The sequence below is a fragment of the Myotis nattereri genome, assembly GCF_964212035.1.
Source record: "Myotis nattereri genome assembly, chromosome: 12".
NCBI lineage: Eukaryota > Metazoa > Chordata > Mammalia > Chiroptera > Vespertilionidae > Myotis > Myotis nattereri.
The window spans coordinates 63,521,718-63,542,514 of NC_138087.1; the positions used below are offsets into that span (position 1 = coordinate 63,521,718).

General features: G+C 45.7%; 3 protein-coding genes across 3 annotated transcripts in view; 1 reads left to right on the forward strand and 2 right to left on the reverse strand.

The window, feature by feature from the left end:
* Positions 1–284: 284 nt before the first annotated feature.
* Positions 285–1,580, reverse strand: ACTL7B (actin like 7B; the record flags this gene model as incomplete). Its single annotated transcript, XM_081104229.1, has 1 exon — positions 285–1,580. Exon 1 carries the CDS (start codon positions 1,524–1,526, stop codon positions 285–287), a length of 1,242 nt encoding a protein of 413 aa, XP_080960355.1. The 5' UTR covers positions 1,527–1,580.
* Positions 1,581–5,399: 3,819 nt separating this feature from the next.
* On the forward strand, positions 5,400–6,814 carry ACTL7A (actin like 7A; the record flags this gene model as incomplete). The annotated part of the gene is given in 2 exon segments (XM_081102887.1): positions 5,400–5,436; positions 5,439–6,814. Coding segments are annotated over 2 exon segments (1,413 nt in total).
* A 2,329-nt stretch (positions 6,815–9,143) lies between these two features.
* Positions 9,144–20,797, reverse strand: part of ELP1 (elongator acetyltransferase complex subunit 1) — a 61,413-nt gene continuing 49,759 nt past the window's right edge. The window contains exons 30-37 of the mRNA XM_081104108.1: positions 20,678–20,740; positions 20,236–20,296; positions 18,771–18,884; positions 18,099–18,210; positions 16,364–16,491; positions 15,795–15,946; positions 13,814–13,889; positions 9,144–10,693 (exon numbers count right to left, since the gene is read on the reverse strand). Coding sequence (XP_080960234.1) covers positions 10,626–10,693; positions 13,814–13,889; positions 15,795–15,946; positions 16,364–16,491; positions 18,099–18,210; positions 18,771–18,884; positions 20,236–20,296; positions 20,678–20,740 — 774 coding nt within the window. The 3' untranslated portion in view covers positions 9,144–10,625. The remainder of the gene's footprint in view (positions 10,694–13,813; positions 13,890–15,794; positions 15,947–16,363; positions 16,492–18,098; positions 18,211–18,770; positions 18,885–20,235; positions 20,297–20,677; positions 20,741–20,797) is intronic.

Sequence of the window (20,797 nt, forward strand, 5' to 3'; positions counted from 1 at the left end):
TTTGAACCCTGAGGAGCTAATGGAACAGGAAGCCATACTTGGGGCTCTGAGATGATGTCACCCTCATGAGGAGAGGGGCCTCCCACCCCTGCTGCTCCCCACACAGCAGAGCAAAAGGTGCTGCTACCTCTAAACCCAACTCCCCATCACCTCCTGTTATCAGACTAAAGCAAGAAACCCAGACTGGACAAGAGCCGTTGTGTTAAATGTTTATGTGAAACTCTGTAAATGTATGGAGTGGCCTCAGGTCGCCTGCCCACGAGGCCTGGCCTGGCGGGCCGCGCTCAGCACTTGGTGTAGATGGCTGCACTGCCCCGCTCCTCAAACTCTTCCTTGCTGACCCAGAGCTGCTGGAAGGCCTGCAGGGAGGCCAGGATGGAGCCGCCGGTCCACACGGAGCTCTTCCTCTCAGGAGCCGCAGCCACGGTGGGGCTGTCCCCGGGGCACAGGAGGCTCAGCTCCCTCTGGAAGCGCTCAGGGAAGCCCTCCAGCATGGTGCAGCCGCCACACAGCAGCACGTTGGCGGCCATCTCCTCCTTCAAGCCCGCCTCCTGGCAGTGGCCCAGGCAAGTGGCTGTGAGCGCGGGGAGGCCGGGCAGGCTGCTGCCCACCAGCGTGGGCTTGAAGAGCATCTCGGCGCACTGGAAGCGCTCATGGCCAATGGTGATGACCTTGCCATCGGGGAGCTCGTAGTCCACGCGCAGCTCCTCCAGGGCCAGGCAGACATCCTTCTCGGGCTGCAAGGCCGAGTAGCAGCACGTCTTTTTGATGTGCTCCACGATGTGCAGGTGGTCGTCCGTGAACTTGTGGCCCGCCTCGTTGAGCAGCTGCAGCAGGTAGTTGGTGAGGTCGCCCCCGGCGTAGTCGGCGCGGCCTGCCAGGCCCGGCAGCACGTTGCCCTCTGAGATGGGGACCACGTGCGAGACGCCGTGCCCGCTCTCCACCACCATTCCTGTGGTCCTGCCATAGGAGTAGATGGACAGCAGCGACTGGGATGTCACATGCATGGCGGGGATGCCAAAGGTCTCGAACAAGAGCTCCGCATACTTCTCCCGGTTGCTGCTGGGGCTGAGCGGGGGGTCGGAGACCAGCACGGCATGCTCCTCGGGGAGGATCCTCATGGCCGTGTAGAAGATGTACTCCCAGATGCTCTGGACGCAGTCCCAGTCCACCACAACGCCGTACTTTAGAGGGTTAACCAGCTTCAGCAGCGCCTCCATGTTGAGCAGCTCATGGCCCACATAGGTATTCTTGCGGGTGTCGCCCATCTGGGAGCAGCACTTGCCGACTGTGGAGGAGATGAAGTAGGTGGGCCTCGGCTCTCCTGCGTAGCCACACTTACAGTACTGCGAGCCCAGGTCGATGATGAGCGCCTTGACCCGGCGCACATACTTGGGCTTCGTCTTCAGCTGAGTGGCTGAACTGTCCCGAATGCCAGTATCTGGAGCTGACAGTGTTCCTGCCTCTCCAGGGTCACCCTGAGCCGTGCCCGTGGGCATGGGGCTTGAGCTGCTCCTCGTTGCCATCTGCGTTCCTTGCTCACCTTTCTCGCTTCCACATCCTAGAGCTCAGTGGAGAGAAATGAGGGTCCACCTCCAGCAGTGCCTCAGCGGCTACTCAGGATTGTGATGTCACTGGAGGCTGGTCCATTCCAGCTGTCAGGGGAGGCTTGGCCTGGCACCCAGGATCTGCCATCCCACCCCATCTGCCTAACTTGACTTTGCTCAGGACATACTAGGTGGCCAGCACACTGGGGTCTCAGAGGTTTCTGCTCCTACTCCCTTACCTCCCTGTTCCTATTCTCCTACTCACTGACTGGACACCTTTGCTTCCTCTGCTTCTTGGCTGCAAGGGTGATGCATAATTGAGCCCTTACAGTAAGCCAGGCACTGCACCAGACCCCTCACACGTTATTTCACAGAATCCCACGAGGTAGGCAGAGCTGAGGAAATCGAGGCTCAGAACTCCAATGACTTGCCCATGAACAGACAGCTCTTGGAGTGTTTGTACTTTAACCCAAGTTCATGCAACTTCAATGCACCAAGTCTCCTAAAGAGTGTGAGGGCCCCAACAGCACTTTCATTCCTCCAACATTTAAAGGGGTTGTGGTGGGTCCAGCCCGCACAGTCTGCTGGTGACAGAGGAATTCAGCCACAACCAGAGCCCAGTTTAGGTGGGAAGAAGATGGAATGGATGCAGAGGAGTTTGCAGGTGAAAGTCCATTGGAAGAGCAGAGGTGCACAGAGGGGAGCACTCATGGGAGGGGGGCAGTCAGAAGGTTCCCTAGAGGTGATGCTTAGGTCGAGTTCTGGAAGATACGTGGGTATCTGTCAGGTAGTCAAGAGGAGGGAAAGGCATCCCCAGCAGAGAGGACAGCCTGAGCAAAGGCTCAGAGGGGGACATGGTGGGGAACTGTCTGTAGATCAGGTGACTGGAAAAATGGATGAAGCTAGCGGGGTCATGGAGCCAACCAGGGAGGGCTCAAATGCTAGGAGTAAGAGCTTGGATTGCATTGAAGACAGCTGGAAACTAGAAAGACTCCAAGCAGAGGAGTGGTCAGATTTAACTTCTAGATAATTTTAGAAAGATCTGTGTTTAGCGATAAAATAAAGGTACAAAACTCTGAGACCTGAAAAGAGAATTGAAGAAATTCTCGTAAGACTCGAAGGTGGCCTAAACTAGGGCTGTGATAATGTGGAAGAGAACAGGGGACAGGTTCTAGAAACGTTTAGAAGGTAGAATCTAATCTAACTGGTTGGTTCCCCAACTATCCTCAATTCAATCCAAGCTCTTACTCTAGCATTTGAGGCCTTCTCTGGTCGGCTCCTGTGCCATCTCTAGCCTCACAACTGCATTACATTAGATTATCAGATCAGATGTGAAGAGTGAGGAAGAAAAAATAATGTGGCCCCCCCCCCCCCCCAATGTCCACATCCTTAGTCCCTGTAACCTGTGACTATGTATGTTACCTTTCACGGCAAAGAGGACTTTGCAGATGTGAGTTAAGGGGTTTGAGATGGGGAGGTTAACTACCCTGGAGCACCCAGGTGGGCTCAAAGGAATCACAAAGATCTTAATAAGATAACGACAGGAGGGTCAGGTCAGGTCGGAGAAGATGTGACAAGGAAGCAGAAGTCAGAGAAGTCTTTGAAGATGAAGGAAGGGACCACCAGGAAATAAATGAGCCCCTAGAGCCTCCAGAGGAACAGGGCTTTGCCCACACCTTGGTTTTATCCCGCTAAGACTAACTGTGGACTGTGACCTTCATCTCAGAATTATAAGATAATAAATTTGTGTTTCAAGCCATTAAATTTGTGATCATTCATTACAGCAGCAATAGAGGCCCCACCAGAAACCCAGGACAGTGAAATGTGCTAAGCAGCTACAGATCTCTCAAAATTCAAAAGGGGGATTGAGGAGAAGGAAAACAGATCATTCTAGGTCAGGGGTGGGCAAACTTTTTGACTCGAGGACCACAATGGGTTCTTAAACTGGACCGGAGGCCGGAACAAAAGCATGGATGGAGTGTTTGTGTGAACTAATATAAATTCAAAGTAAACATCATTACATAAAAGGGTACGGTCTTTTTTTTTTTTTTTTTTTTTTTTTTTTTTTTTTTTTTTTTTTTAGTTTTATTCATTTCAAATGGGCCGGATTCGGCCTGTGGGCCGTAGTTTGCCCATGGCTGTTCTAGGTTAAACATGCTTTATCATGCAAGTTCTTCTGAAATAAAGTCAAACAATTCCAGTTGGCCATGGAAATCCCTGAATAGCAGAAACAAGTAAACTATTTTTCAGGTAGCCAGGCATTCAGAAAAGCACTTTCCTATCCTTTCAAAATTCTATGCTTACACCCTCTACTCAATGAACTAAGAAGCCGAGATTTTGTTTCTGAGATGACGGTTTAGTCACCTCCATCAGGTAGTCATAAGGCTCATAAGACTGGACTTGGTCCTTTTCTTCACACACAGCCCACAAAGAGCCAAGAACACCCCAGTAACCGTCTTAAAGGAGAAAGCCCACCACTGTAAAGACAGCCTCTTTTATGAAAAGCATGTGGCTGCACAACATAAGGTTAGATTCTGGGTACCTTGAGGGTGGCAGGTGGCCTCACCAACATGCCCAGCTTCAGAGATGGCATGGGAGACCTATGTCGGGTCCCATCAAGATGTGTCCACAGCACACTCCTGGGAAGAAGTGGTAGTTAGGAGCTTGGCCACGGCTGGCTGGACCATCCTTGGGTGAATTACACACCCAAGAGCCTCAATGTTGTCATCAGTGGGACTCTGTAGGGTCAAATTTCATTGCTGAACCAAAGACCCACATGAAGGATAAATATGTGTACAAATATGTGTACAAAAATTATTCCTCTGCAGATTGTCCCAAGGAACATATGAGACATAAGCTCTTGGTACAATCACCACAACAGCAATTATTTCTGCTAAAATCTAAGTCAGATGGTGTCAACTCCCTGCTCAAAATTCTCTAGTGTTTTCTGACCTCATGCAGAACCAGAGCCAAAGTCCTAGCACTGGCCCACGAGGCCCAATGCGAGCTGCTGGCCCTCCCTACCCACCTAGCTCCTCCATCTCATGTACAGTTCCTCACTCTTTCCACTCCAGCCACACATCTTTTTGGGATCTTCTAACTTGGGGGCTGACAAGCTTTTTCTGTAAAGGGCCAGGTGGTCAATATTTACTTTCTACTTTGCGAGCCATTGCAGTCTTTGTTGCCATGACTCAACAAATACAGCCATAGACAAGTGGCTGTGCTCCAATAAAAATTTACAAAGAAAGGCTGCAGGCCTGTTTGCTGACCCCGGCTCTAACGCATCAGACACACGTCTGCTTCCAGTCGTCTACATCTGCCACTCGGATATGCACACGGCATTCTCCCTCACTTCCTGCAGGTCTTCACTCAGTCTGGGAGCCCTGCCCAGACACAACACAGCCACCCTCCCCAACCCCTTTCCCTGCTTTGTTTTTCTCTTTTGCCCTTAACATCTTCATATACATATACTTACATATATATAGTGTCCCCCCAAAATGTAGACACACTTTAACAGTTGGTAGCTCAATTTTGAAAATGAAATGTATGTTAATAAACAGGACCTTTATTTTATATATATAATTTGCTTATTGTCTGTGTCTCCACAACTCCCACTGATTAGCATATAAGCTCTAAAAGGGCGGAGAATTTTCTTTTCCTTACTCTGCCTTGTATTTTCAGCTGCCTGAACACTGCAAGCATTCAATAAATACTGACTGGATGACTCAGGTGTAGTACAAAATCGAGAAAAGGGTAAATCTCCATAAAACACTACCCAAATCAACCCTACTTTGGGATAAAGTTTCCCAGTATCTAGAAAGCCCCAGGTCACTAGTTATGTCATAATCGGTGATGTCATCATTGGGGACATTCTCAAGTTGCCCTCTGATTTCAGCCTTTCTGACCTTGAGGCCTGTGGCATCAAGGAACTTTCTGAGAGCGAGATGGCTCTTGCTCGCCTGTGGGCTCCGCAGGCAGGGACCATAGGGGATGGGCCTGGCAAGGGGAAGGGCGGACAGGCCTCCCTGGACACAGAGGCCCTCCAGACGGCCTCCCTAAAATGTGGTCCAGCGAAGCGTGCGGTGTGGGTCCACCAGAACCACTTGGAGCCAGGCGAGCCTACGAAATCGGCAGAAGCCAGGGAGAAGCCCCAGGTAAAGGTGACCAAAGCGGTGGTTGTGGACCTCGGCACTGGCTACTGTAAGTGCGGCTTCGCCGGGCTGCAAAGGCCCACCCACAAGATCTCCTCGACAGTGGGCAAGCCCTACATGGAGACCACCAAGACTGGGGACAAACGCAAGGAGACCTTCGTGGGGCAGGAGCTCATCAACCCGGAGGTTCGTCTCAAGCTGGTGAGTCCCCTGCGGCACGGCGTCATCGTGGACTGGGACTCGGTGCAGGGCATCTGGGAATACATCTTCCAGAAAGAGATGAAGATCGCCCCAGAGGAGCACGCGGTCCTGGTTTCAGACCCACCGCTGAGCCCACACACCAACAGGGAGAAGTATGCCGAGATGCTGTTTGAGACCTTCAGCACTCCTGCGATGCACATCGCCTACCAGTCCCGCCTGTCCATGTACTCCTATGGAAGGACCTCCGGCCTGGTCGTGGAGGTGGGCCATGGCGTGTCCTACGTGGTCCCCATCTACGAAGGTTATCCTCTGCCCAGCATCACGGGGCGGCTGGACTATTCGGGCTCTGATCTGACAAACTACTTGATGGGCCTGATGAACAGTTCGGGAAAACACTTCACCGAGGCCCAGAAGGGCATCGTGGAGGACATCAAGAAGAAATGCTGCTTTGTGGCCCTGGACCCCATCGAAGAGAAGAGAGTCCCAGAGACGAAGCATATGATCCCGTACACCCTGCCGGATGGGCAGCAGATATACCTGGGCCAGGAAAGGTTCCTCTGCTCCGAGATGTTCTTCAAGCCTTCCCTGATCAGGTCCATGCAGCTGGGCCTCCACACCCAGACGGTGTCCTGCCTGAACAAGTGCGACGTCGCCCTCAAACGGGACCTCATGGGGAATATCCTGCTCTGCGGGGGGAGCACTATGCTCAGGGGTTTCCCTAACCGTCTGCAGAGGGAGCTGAGCAGCTTGTGTCCCAATGACACCCCCCAGGTAAACGTGTTGCCCGAGAGAGAGACTGCAGTGTGGACGGGTGGCTCCATCCTGGCGTCGCTCCATGGCTTCCAGCCACTATGGGTCCACCGCTTTGAGTATGAGGAACATGGGCCTTTCTTCATCTACAGAAGGTGCTTCTGAACGCGGATGAAGCATGGTCACTCTGGCTGCCAGATATCGGCTTTGCTGGGTGAGCACCCACCCCACACATAGGCCCAGCACATTCACTCCGACAGCATTAAACACTCTGTTCCCCTCCACAGTGTGTCTCTCGATTTCCTGACTTAAGGAGAACTCCATACATGGAGCTCTGCCTTAAAATATACATTTGCCAACACAAAGGGGGTGGGGGGTGGGGGGTGGAGGGACTAGCTCTAAAATGGTGCTCTTATTTTGTGTATTTCCCACTTTAGGAACTACTGTATTGTTAAGATCTGCTTGGAAGGGGAAGTATGATGGTAGATTATATGCTGTTGTGACATATAAGATCCCCCGTTTTTATTGACAGCATTACAGATGTCCCCCATTTCCTCTTTTGCCTCCCTCCACCCAGTCCCTGCCCCATCTCAGGCCTTCATTGCACTACTGTGCCCGTGGGCTATGCATATATGCATCTAAGTTCACAAATATCCCTTCTGATGAACACTAATAGGAAGGATGCTGTCAAGGTTCAGCCTCCCACAAAGCATCTAAACACCAGTGTCCGGCCTCCAGGAGGGGATCACAAGAGTTGCTAGCATTATCTTATAGACTTTTCTCTCTTACACAAAAGCCCAAAAGTCTTACTATGGTCTTGAGTGTCCTGTAACCCCCACCGTCCCCACACCCCCATCCCACAAAGGCACACATTCAAGCACTCACAGCAGAGCTATGGCATCTCTACCACCCCCAGGGAGAAGCTCTCCAGAACCACCTTCCAAGCCTAGGCACCCCTGAAAGACCCGCAGGGCAGACCCTGGGTCCCGGCCTGGTGAGGAAGCACTGCTGGCTGGCACCAGCAAGCTGGAGTAAGAGCAGCATGTAGCCCCTGAGGGGCACCTGGAGTGCCTACAGTTCAGCAAGGATGACAGCCTTACCCTGCAGGAGTTGGGTACACTGACATGAGAAAGAGCTATGTCCTGCTCATGTCAGTTTCTGCCCAAACCACTCACAAGTCAACACTGCATGAACGTTCACTGATGGGCGGGTTGAAGTTTGGTTAATTCTTAACCAACCTTTGGACCTCTTTGGCAGGGTGATAACGCCTATGTACCCTTCTCTAAGTAATATTTTTAAATGCATAAAATAAAATAGTATCACAGAGGGAAGCAATCATATAGAAATACACTATCTTCAAATCCTGTAAGGGTCGAGGAACAAAAGTCAAGATCCCCAGAGACTGAGGGTCTTGATGAAGGGGAGGCAGGGAAGGTAGCTCTGGAGGATGGGACTCTCCAGGCCTCCCTAGGCCTAAACACTATGCTGTATTTTAAAATGAAAAAATGTAAGGCTAAACAGCTGCATAGTCTTTTCCAAAGCACTCTTATGAATCCTTACACAATCAGCCTTGTAAAAAAAAGAATCCTCCTCATAAAGAGGTGAATACTTGCCCTAACCGGATAGAGCGTCGGCTTGCGAACTGAAAGGTCCCAGGTTCGATTCCGGTCAAGGGCACATGCCCGGGCTGAGGGCTAGATCCCCAGTGGGGGGCTTGCAGGAGGCAGCTGATCAATGATTCTCTCTCATCATTGATGTTTCTATCTCCTCTCCCTCTTCCTTCCTTTCTGAAATCAATAAAAGTACATTTTTTTTTAAAAAAAGAAAGAGGTGAATACTTTTACTAAGTATTTGGAAATCATCTTAGACTAGTGGTTCTCAAACAGGGGGCAACTTTGACCCCCATTGGACATTGGCAATGTCTGAGATGTTTTTGGTTGTCATAACAGGAGTGGGGAGTATGAAATACTGGCGTCTAGAGAGCAGAGGCCAGGGATTTGTTTAAATAACTTATAATGTGCAGGACAGATCCCTACAAAGAATGATATGCCCCAAAGTGTCAGTAGTGCCAAGGCTGGCCAGGCCAGGTGGCTCAGTTGGTTGGGGTGTCATTCTGTAAACCACACAAAAAAAGTTGTGGGTTCAATTTCTAGTCAGAGCACAAACCCAGGTTGTGGCATGAACTTGCTTTGGGACACAGTCCAAATTGGGGGGGGAAGAGCTATATACTCTTTTTAAAACTTCACGGAATCTTTCCCCAGAAGGAGGCATTCACCACTCCCAGGAGTTCCTCCTGGTCCCATACTGCATTCCTCAACTTTACCTTGAATTTGGAAGGTCTGCTCCCGCCTGCTACTTCTCAAAGTGAACAAAATTCCATCTTGCTCCGATGAGAGAGATAGTAATTGATAGCAATCTGAATTGAAAGAATTACACAAATTCTTTCTTGTTGCTTCACTACATTATTTTAAGAAAACTGACCATCCACAAAATCACCATTATCAAAACACATTTACTTGTATTTCCAATCCATCAGCAAGTACCTTTATACTATTACCCATACCAAGAGCACTGAAACTTATTGAAATGTCATAGCAGTTATCATGCTCATTTATCCATGCCAAAGGGGAGACACAAAGCACTTTTAGCCTTTCAGTGTTGAGAACTTAATTACAGCAAATCCATATGGGTATGCACCAAAAAGCCAATTTCTCCTAAGCAGGATATACGTATCTTTATCTCTTCTTTTTCGTTTTATTTTGTGAAAATATTCAGACACACAGAAAAGTTGAATTACACAGGAACACACCTAGATTCTACAGCTAATATTTTGCTATATTAAGAAAAGTCTGAAATTATAATTCTGGATATACCTATACTCAGAATCAAAAGCAGCATTTCCAGTTAGTTTATGTATAGTGATGAAGATCTGGGTCTGGCACTAAAGGCATGGAAGAAATTTTTAATCTTACCTAAGAGCCCCAAAACTAGCATCAACATGACATGAGCTTTTTCTAGACTGACCAAGAAGAGAAAATATTCTCAGTTCTTTCAAAGAAAATAACTAAAAGACAGAGGTCAGTTAGGTACCATACAGAAAAAAGAAATGAAATGGTCTAGACACTGACAAAAACATTTTGTTAAAAGATGCAGTATTTGGAGAAAAAGGAGTAACAACCGTGCATGCCATCTGATGAACACGGCTCACCATAACAAATTGCATGATGTGTTTCAGAATTCTACTCTGTTCTGCTACGTCTCTAGCAGAAAACTCACAGGCAGTGAAAACAGTCCTTGTGGACACTGTAGTGATGGAAGGCTTACCCCAGTTATAACTGGGAGCACATAATCAGGTAAGATACTGCAAAATAACAGCTGTTAGCAGGGAAAAGCTTTGTATTTCAAAGGATACAGCTAGCTTTTCATTCTGCTTTAGTTCAAGGTGAAAAAGCCATTGAAGTGACGAAATGTGACTAACTGTTGGTAGCACTAACAGCCATGTTGTTGATATACAATGCTCTCTTCCAGGAACATAAAGCAATTTAAAAACATTTCTTCACATGTTTGAGGTAGAAACCATGAAACATTATTCTCAATGAACTGAGGCACAAATTAATTATGTGACTTGTCTAAGGTCCCAATATGACTTAGACCTGCAACTGGGCATGAAACCCCAGCTCCTGTTTATCATAAATATCAGAAATATGCTCTCAAAAAACACTAAATAAAAGAACACTAAACCTGACAAAATGATGCTATGTTGACTAAAGATTAAAGTTTAGTGAATTAAAACTCTATGCAAAATAAAAGAAAATAGAATTGCGTGGTGTGTGCAGAGGTCTGCTGCACGGAGCAGCTCTCGGCAATGCGAAGGTAGATCATAGTCTTCCCTTTCCCGGTTCTCGGCAGCCAGGCCTGGAGGACTGAAGGTGGAAAGAAAACGTCTTCTCTGCCGAGCCCTCCCAACCAGGAGCTGTCACTCCAACAGGCTCAGTTTCCACTGGGTTCTTTTGTTGATCATCGGTGGTATCAAAAACTCAGCATCTAATACAAAAGAGAGAGATGGTGACAGGGCACATTCTTTCTTGGTGGTGGGAGCTGAGGCAGTAACTCTAATCTAAAACTGGGCCACTACAAGACGACCATCAGAAGCGAGTTCATGTTTCTGTAACCTTCCAACCTCGATCAGAGCAAATGCAGTGGGGGGATTTCATTACAACTCCATGCACATGGGGGAGTAGCAGGTAAATGCCCACCGAGTAATTCCAAGTGAAAGAAGGTCTTATATTTCAAATGGGTGGTGGTCACAAGGCCATCTAAAATCTGTACATTTTACTCTACGTAAAATTTACCTCAACTGTAAGAGTCAAGAAACATGGGGCATGTATTCAATGAGTAAAGATACTGCACAGAAAATACTTTATGATAAAAAACATTCTACAAGCACACTGACTGATAAAAATGTCCCTACTTAAAAAAAGTGTGTGCGTGGAGGGGTGGGGGTGGGGGGGGGATAGGTGAGGGAGCATTGTCATTGTTAGATGAAACTCCCAGACCCTTTTCCAGTTAGATTTGTGGAATCTATTAAATTTTAAGTAACATACAGGAAGCAGAGATATAAGAAATATGTCTATTAAAAGATTTTCTATCTTAGCAGGATTTGTGATAAACTTCCAACAGTACATCTGCACATATGAGCCATTCAGACATTAAAACTTATTTTCAAAAATGTTTAACAATGTGAGAAAAATGCTCCAGAAAGTTTTTAAAAAAATGGTTTCATATTATACAAATATATGTATGTATACACATGACTAGAAATCATCAAATTTTAATTTTCTTTAATATACTTTTCTGTACAACCCAGACTTCCTCTACTAATCATATCACTTTTATAATTTCACACAGAATTACTGCTCTCTACTCCCCCAAACAAAAACTATAAAGATACAAAGACCATAAAAGGTTTTACTCATTTAAGAATAGATATTGGAAAAGTCTACTTAAATAAGTTCATTGTCAACAAGGCCCATAAATTTCATGTTAAATAGTGATTAATAAACTTTGACCTAGATTTTACCTATTTTTTAAAGAAGAAAAAAAGTTATGAAAATATATTCTATATTATTAAAAACTTAGGCATTACAATAATATTTGATTCCTAGACTTAACTGAGAATAAATACCAAGTACTAAATCTGGAGGAAAATAATTACACTGACAAAGTGTATGACAGCAGGACATGATGACTTTCACAGCAACTTTTACAAAAATACACTGAAGGCTTTATCAATTTTTCCAAGGACTTCTCTAACTTATTTGAAAGTCAAATCACTCTCATTTGAAGCACTTATTTTGTTATCAATTTTAACAAGTTCAACTAAATTATGACTTAAGCACTCCTCCAATAACACTTGAATCCATTTTATAAAATCGTGAACTTTTGCAACACTTGCAATTGATCTGCATGATGTTACACTGTGTTGCAAACATGAAACAATCAGAGAAAATGCCCCACTGGTCCCACTGGGATGTATGAATGTACTTAATCAGTACTGTTAGCTAGAGAGGACTCGTTGACAAATATTTGAGTGGAACTACTTTTGTGAGTAGTTCATCTTCTCTTTTCCTACATAATCTTGTAGGCACAAGGACATAGACAATACTCATATAATGAGGAGCCTCAAACTGCTCAGCTGGAAAGGGAAGTGCTCTGCGAGGAGCACCACCTAAACTACTCCAGGGAAAGGGGTGACTGACGTAACCTGCAGGTCAGCATCAGGACGGCAAGAAGGAAAATGTGACAGAAATTACAACTGGATTAGTCACAGTACAAACTAAGTAATTACTAAACTGCCTCAGGTCTAAGATGAATTTGTAGCTCAGAAATAAGTATGCTTTGGGATCGATACCAAAAGCAGCTTGCCAGGAATCCAGTGGTACTATCCATATACACGTGCTTATTAGCTGGGATGAACGGTAGCAACATACGCCATTAAAGTTAAACTTAATTTGAACCCTCACAGGCTACTTCAAATGTCATCAAAATGCTATTATAGTTCGGCATTTAATTGAAAAATTTTCGGACTGCTGCCTGTCACATGATAGAAAATATAATAAAAACTGCCATTCTAAACGTATCTCTAACCTTTCAAAGCTAAGAGATTGGTATCCTTGATTAATCCACCTGAAAGGCAAATATTCAGGTACCAAATCGATATGTCAAAAGTTTCCATTCAACTTTCAAAAGAAAGCCTTTAGGACTTTTAACTTTGACGGATATGTAATCTAACTGAGAATCACCCCCCCCCCCAATCAAACAAAACATCCTATATAATAAAAGCCTAATATGCTAAGTGTCCAGTTGTCTGGTTGTCCATTCAACCAATCGAAGCACAATAGGCTAATGATATGCTAAGGCTGCTTAACCACTCGCTATGATGTGCACTGACCACCAGGGGGCAGATGCTCTGACTGGTAGGTTAGCTTGCTGCAGGGGTCTGGCTGATTGGGACTGAGCAAGATGGGGTGGACACGTCCTGGAGCCCTTCTGCAGTCCCTCTCTGGCTGCCCAACCTCCTACATCCCTCCCTGGCCTTGATTGTGCACCGGTGGGTCCCTCGGCATGGCCTGTACCATCTTGCAATCGAGGGACCCCACTGGTGCACGAATTCATGCACCGGGCCTCTAGTTTTAGATATAAGTAAACAGAAAATCCACATGCAATGTTAATGGTCTTCGGATTTGCTTTCAAATTACACTGTCAACCCTAAAGATGATCAAGAAGGTCCAGCTCTTAAGGATTATGAAAACATCCCAAAGTTGCAACTGTGAAACTCCAATCGCCAAAAATTATGATTCAGGAGAATCTTTAAACTGTATGTGTAAATTCAACCGTTTAGACTCAAACTTCAACTGTGGTGTGCTCATGCAGACAATATGCCACTGTATTAAGTGTACAATAGAACAACTGAAAAAAAAAAAACACTATACGTTTAAAGTCATGTTGGATTCCCCACCCTCCAGCTTCCCACCATCAGATGCATTAAACTTATTTTACTAAAGATGCAGTCTTAGATTCTCACCTTAAACTGCTGAATTCTCAACACATACAGAAAGATACTCCTGCTTAGTACTGTAGTAATTCAGAGGGAAAAATACTAACCAAGAACAGGAGCTGAAGTCTTCTGTTGTTGATAAGAAGCCATGATACTGTTGGAAGTAGAATTGGGACCCAGAACCTAAGCAGAAAGTAAACTGTATCAGCAAAGATGACCTTATACTTCTGACAACTGTGGTACCAAGGCTAGACCTCTGCCAGCAGGAAATAGCCCGTCATTTCCATTGGGTGGTAGCAAACACAGTAATTCTCTTTTCCTATGAGAATTTAATCCCCATTTCTCCATTTTCAACTCAGACCTCTAAATCTCCTTTCTACTAGAAGAACAAGGTAATGATGGGGGTTAAAGAAAAGAAAATCTAAGTACCTCTCCTGCATGTGGAGTCTGACTCGCTCATGTGTGCAGGGTTCCCATACATATGTCTGTATTAAGTTTGGTTGTTTTCTCTTGCTAAAGAGAAAGGAAAGAAAACCTACAACATATGCGCCTTATCCTTTCACATGAGCAAGCCAGACCCCGAGGGAGAGGGAATAGTACAAGAGGGTATAGAATACACAGAGTATCAAATTGTACTCAGAGATTTGTGGGAATTCTTGCACTAAGATAAGAAGGTGCGTACCATGGGACAGAGTGAAAATTCTGCGTGTGTTCAAGGTAAACGAGAGACTTTCAGAGCTGCACAAGCCTGAGGGTGTGCATGCCAGGCCCCCTGCTTTGCCTCCACGAGTTCTGCAGGGTGCAGTGCAGGCAGCACCCCCAAGTGGCACCCTGAGTAGCAATGACGTGCTCCAAGCACTCCCACGTGACTCACAGTGTCCAGCACTTATGCCATTGCCATACTTTAGCAACCAAAACCAAACCACAATATTCCTGGTCATTTTGGTGACTTAGAAGTTAGTATGATCTGAATAGGGGAGGGTAGGAGAGGGGAAGAAAAGCATTATAAACTGCTAGCTTTGAAATCACTAGAGTTTTAAAGGTGATCACATTTCTTCTAGGAAATACCTATTATAGTAAAGCCAAATATTTGTGAGGGTAATGATTTTTAGTTGCTTTTATTTGTATGGTTTGTAAGATGCCTTTACACCTCTCCTCTTATTTAACATTCAAAACATACCCTAAGGTGCACAGGGATCCCTTTGTGAGGAGTCGAGGCCCAGTACACTTGTGTGTTTCTACCAACCTCTCCCAGAGCCCCAAGCCCACCCACCCATACACTGCTGGGGCTGGGAGCCTGAGAAAACACTCCCTTGTCAGCTGCTCCCCACCAGAGGGAGAGAGCAGGGCTGGAGGAAGGAGGAATCTGCTCCTTGTGTCCGCTTCCTTTCACTCCACAGTAGCTCTTTACACCATCAGCAGCTGCTCATTCGTGTCAGTTCATTCCAATACAGAGAACTGGCATCATCATGTCTCCTCAGAAATACCAGCCCCAGCTGGCTGGCACCCTCTTCACAGAGGGTCAGGAACCAGCTCGGCAGGGCGCAGCTTGCAAACCTCTAAATCCTAACAACCACAAACTCTCCCTCTTGTTCTTTCAGCAGTTTCCCACGGTTACTGTCATTCTTGATGGGACACAAACACCCTTCAGCATAATCAGCAAGGCTCATCATAACTACACAGAAGTAACAAGTCAGATTTAACATCAAACAAAAGGAAGAGCAGTTGTCTGGGCTTCCTTTAGAGAACTCTGATACCACCCCTAAGTCTGAACACTCCGACCCCCACTCCAAGCTCATCGGAGGCCAGGGGCAACTGTCTGACCGTCCCATATTCTGCAGGGCAGTGTTCCATGCAGAGAGGAGAAATAAAAGGGAACGCAACCTCAGCCACGGTGTAACAGTCACTGGATAGTCAAAGAAAATCTTAGCGACCACTTTGTCAACATAAGTCTCAGATAACTGAACTGTGGCAAAGTATGTTTTAAGGACAGGAAAGTCTTTTGCTTTGACTTGTAAGAGATTGTGTGAGTGACATAACCTGTGAAATGATGAAAAAATGCACTTTCTGTCTCTGAGGAAAACTTACAGGCGTAACTGAGTGCTGGTGGCTGAGAGTCCAAATTTCTGGAAGGGACTTCTCCATTAGCTTCAGGGTATCTTCGAAGGCCTTCTGCAATTCTCTTCCTTGCTCATCAAACTCGAAGAGAAAGAGCACCTTTAAAATGCAGTGTATTTCATCTAGGACAGAAACGTGAGGGAGCGTTCAGTTGTGTCCAGTTTCTCGCTCATATAAAAACATTTACTATCACACTACAGCTGTCATCTCCCACACTTTCTTCTCCCTTCCCCAATGCTGGAGTAATCCGACACATCCTCTACAACAGGAAAACACACCAAGGGCCCTGGCAGGAAGCAGTGTCCCACAGCCCTTCATCTCGCCTCAGGGCTCAGCTCTCCCAGCTCAGGTACTGGGATGCCAATAGAAGGAGGCTTCTGGTGACAGGCTGGCAAGGCTGTTTCAGGAATGCGCCCTAAAATGACACTTCCTGTTGATGGTTCTAGTCTTTCCTCTAGTTGGAGAAATTCTGTCTGTCTGTGCTGTCCATTTACTATCTGTCTGAGGGCAGGACCCGTCAGTCAGTATTGAGCAGATACCTTTCAATTTTTCAGTGCCCTGCACCACTTCATTCAAAGCCTCCAAAAGGGCCAGCTCCTCCAGGGGGTTCCCTTCTTTGAGGCTGTGCTTCTTCCGCTCTGCCTTACGGCGATTCTTAGATGATCGCCTGTTAGAAATTAGAGAGAGATTTATAAAGGGCTCTCCTTGTGCTGAATATATTAAAATGAATGTACCTGTTGCCACTAACTTTCTGAGAAACCAGGCATCTACAGATGGTATCTGTACTTGGGAGAAATGATGATGAGGTGTTAAAAGTGATTTAAACACTCCCCCACCCCCCCGCCCGCCCCAAAACTTGGAGAGGCAAGTCTTGCAGGCAGGGATAAGGAAAACCCTAAAAAGTATTATCTGGCCTTGATGCTTTCATTGAAGTACAGACTAAAATGAGGTCACATCTGATAATAAGAGCTAAACAATAAACAGAACAACATTGAACTTGAATTTTATAATAAAAAACAAATTCAAAGGCAACAAAATAAAACTTAAATTAGAAGATAAAGACATACTAGATTGGAATTTGAACATAATGAAATCTATATGAATCCAATAGTCTTTCCTGCCTTAGGTCACTAATATGCCATTCCTTTTGTCTGGAGCTCTCCCAGTCCAACTTTTTTTCCAAATATTTTTATTGATTTCAGAGAGGAAAGGGGAGGAAGAGAGAGCTGGTCAGTAAAAGGCCTTGAATGTCCTCCGTACCCTGTCACACACATTGTTACAAATATAGAAGATAAACAAAACCCCAGAAACCTGCTTTCAGCCAGCTGGGATCTCAGAGCTGGAGTTGAAACAGTGTTTTGATTATAGAACCCAAACAAACCAGATACCTGCTTTCAGCAGCGGAGGCCTAAGAGCTGGAGCCAGAGCTAAAGCTGGCCCAGAATAAAAAAAAGAAAAGAAAAAAAGGAGCGGTTGGGAGCTTCAGTCACCCGCCAGCCTGAAAGCATAATTGATCAGCTGCCTCCTGTTCACGTCCTACTGGTATTGAGCCTGCAACCAGGCATGTGCCCTGACCAGGAATGGAACCATGACCTGCCTTCTGGCTCATAGGCTGACGCTCAACCACTGAGTCACACCGGCTGGGCTCACCCCAACTCTGAAAAGCCCAGTTCTAGTTGCCTTTCTTACAGTTTCTGATCACTCCCCACATCCTCAAGATCAATTCAGTTAAATTATATAATCTTGCATTGTTCGGTCTCCTCAGTAAGGCTCTAACTCTTACAACTCAGATCTCCTTAAAAATTTCCTGCCACCTTCACTACAACTAGCATATAGGCGTTCAGTAACACTTCTACAAATTGCGCACTGAGTAAAAGTGTGATGACATATTTATTTCCTCTTCCAATCCTGAGTCTGAATTGAAGAAGCCTAAAATCTTTTTTCTTTATAATATTTTTATTTTTTCAGTGCCCACCCATTATAGTCACATAATATTTATTAAGTGAATAAAATCAGATGTTTTATGAACTGAGTATGCAGTGTGAGGTCCGTGTGGGCACTGGGTAAGCATACAGGCCATGAAGCTGCAGCAGAAACATGTGAACACGAGTCTAACCTACTGGATGTGCTGGGACAGGCCTTGCACAACTTCCACGTGGCCTTGAATGTCCTCCGGCTCCTGCAGCAACATCCTGGTAGAAAACTGACCCATTTACTTGGACTTTCTCCATTGCCCAGGGTATGGTGGGTGTGATGGATAAACATGATACATACGCTGATATCCTGGAGTTGCTATGGGAATATCTGCCACTCATGTCACTGCCGTTCATGACACTGCTAGTTTCAGAGAAGAGGTCAGACTGTTGACCGCGGGACGCCTCATCATCTAGAAAAGAACCAGATGCGGAATGAAAACTTTCTGCTAATGTGGGTTTACCTTCAGCGGGGTAGGTGGGTTATACTTAACCAGGGCATAGCTAAGGATGGATGAAAATTATTACAAAGTTGATCTCAAAATGAAATGAGATAATATTAAATACATTTATTACTATACTGGTATACCAGTACATCAGTACCAAACCACTTTAGTCTTTTCTTCCTTTTTATTACAGCAAAAGAACTTTTAGAAATGAGGAGACTCATTTTATAAAACACAGTGGTCAAACACTCCAGCTGGGTGGGGCGAGGGGGCGGTTTGCCAGAGTTCTTCCCATTCGTGCTCGGTGCTGCTCCCAACCCCTCCTCCCTCCCTCCCTCCCTCCCTCCCTCCCTCTCTCTCTCACTCACACACACACCCCAAGGACTTTCACAGAGGCTTAGACTCCCCACGACACAGTTCCCACACTGCAGGAGGTACAATAAGCAGTCAAGACAAAGTGTGATATGTTGTCAACCCCCACCCACCACCACCCATCCCAGCACCGATGGTTTCCATGTAACACTCACCCAGATAGACACGCTGAGCTTGCTCCTTGAGCTCTCGAACCACCAGTAAACGTTTTTTATGGTGACTGAAAGTAGTTGTCTGAGAGTCTAGAAATGCCATATAGTTTTTCTGGGCTGGGGGTGTGAAGATAGAAAATAATTTCAGCATGATGTTTAAGCACAGAGAGAAAGCTAGAGGGGAAAGGTGAGAGCTGGAATTTACCAAAAAGAAATAGGTTACTAGGTTTTCCAAGGAAGATTTTTTTCCGAATGAGTATTAACCTACACCGTTTGAGGAGAACGAACTAAACGGAGATTCCAGATCTTAGGACTCATCGACATCATCCTAGAATACTCTTACCACTAAACATACAAAATCACCTGAACAGACTTGATACCTAACCCAAACAGGACTGGCAAACAAAAGGAGAGCACAGGCCGCTGTTAACACCAACAGGAGGAAAGTCACTGACATGCTTCCCAAACACAGGTGTGCGGCCTATGCAGATGAACTGTCAGCGTTTTCCTACATCCTCAACGGTGGAGGAAGTTGAAGTAAGAGCTGGCTAATGGATGCTGTGGGGCCAGGAAGGATGCTTTCAGTACCCAGACCTGGGTATCCAAAGTGAATGGTACAGAAAGAACCCTCCTCGTTTTAATTAGAATGGGAAAAGGGAGCAGGCAGGGTAGGAACGTGAGCACATGTCAATGTCGGGAAGACCAGACCTTACTTATACCTAGACTGCCCTAAAAATGGCAGCGTGGAAGCCAACCCCCCACTCCCAAAGATTTCCACAAGTCAAGCTGATGTCCTTCTTTTCAGCTGAGCTTGGGAGGGTCGCTGTGACCACCAGAGTACTCTAAACCTGGAAACACATATCTACGCTAGGAACCAGCAACCTCATTTGCAAAGGTTCTTATTTTCATTTTGAAAAAAATTCAAACCTACAGAAAAGTTGCAATAGTTCGATATACATACATAAATCCTACACAGAACCTCAATTTACCAATTCTTAACATTTTGCCATATTTTGGGCTTCCAGTTTCTACACACTCTCTCTCACCATTATTTTTTGTAGAAACTTTTGAGAATAAGTTGCAGATATGACCCCTTCTTAATATTTCAGCAACTCTTTCTTAAAAATAAAGACATTACCTAATATTACCTAATATAAACACAATATGATTAAATGTGGAAATTGTGTATTGATACAAAACTATTCCTTTCAAGTTAATCAACTATTCCCAAATGCAAAGATTCTCATTCCTATCTTATCACAGACTTTTAACCTTCAAGTATTTCATGTACTTCCATCTAAATGGTTAGCCTGTGAAAAGCCCTGGTCAGAATTAAGTGCTACACCAGTGAAGAATTCTGACGGACTCCATTTAACACATGAGCCAAGGATGTAATAACACCAGGAACCCTCTCCCACCTCACCCTTCCACTTCCAAATGAGAAATTCTACTTAAATGGAACCCTCACCTTCTAAAATGGAAGGCTTTACGTTGGTTTCTATAATATCCAGCCTGTTATATTTGTAAACCTAAGAGGAAACAGACAGTAATTTTAGGCAGGAAACATTCAAGTTGCCAGAGAGTTCAGACACTTAGAAAGAAGTGGATCACTTCACAGGTGACCGGGTGTTTTTCAGAGGAGCGAGCCTCCTATAAGACAACCATTGGAAATGCAACTCCTTTCAGTAGAATACAACAACATTTCACACTCAGAGGAACAACTAATTCCCAACACCAAGAATACATTTTTAAATGGTTTAAAAATCATTGCTTGTCCTCAGAGTGGGAACTGAACTACCACTTCACTTCACGAGCTCAGAGGGAAGGCACTCCAGCTGACCGTCCCCCCTACACTCCTGCTCTGCTCTGCTCAGCACCTAACGCTGGGAGGGTTGTAAACATTCCCCTACCAGTCTCAGAGCATCTTCCCAGGCGGCTCCTTCTAACAGCAAGAGCACAGCTTCTTCATAATCCTGACAAAGGAACATCAAGGCAAACAGCAGGTTAAGGGAGCAAGCATGTCAGAAGCC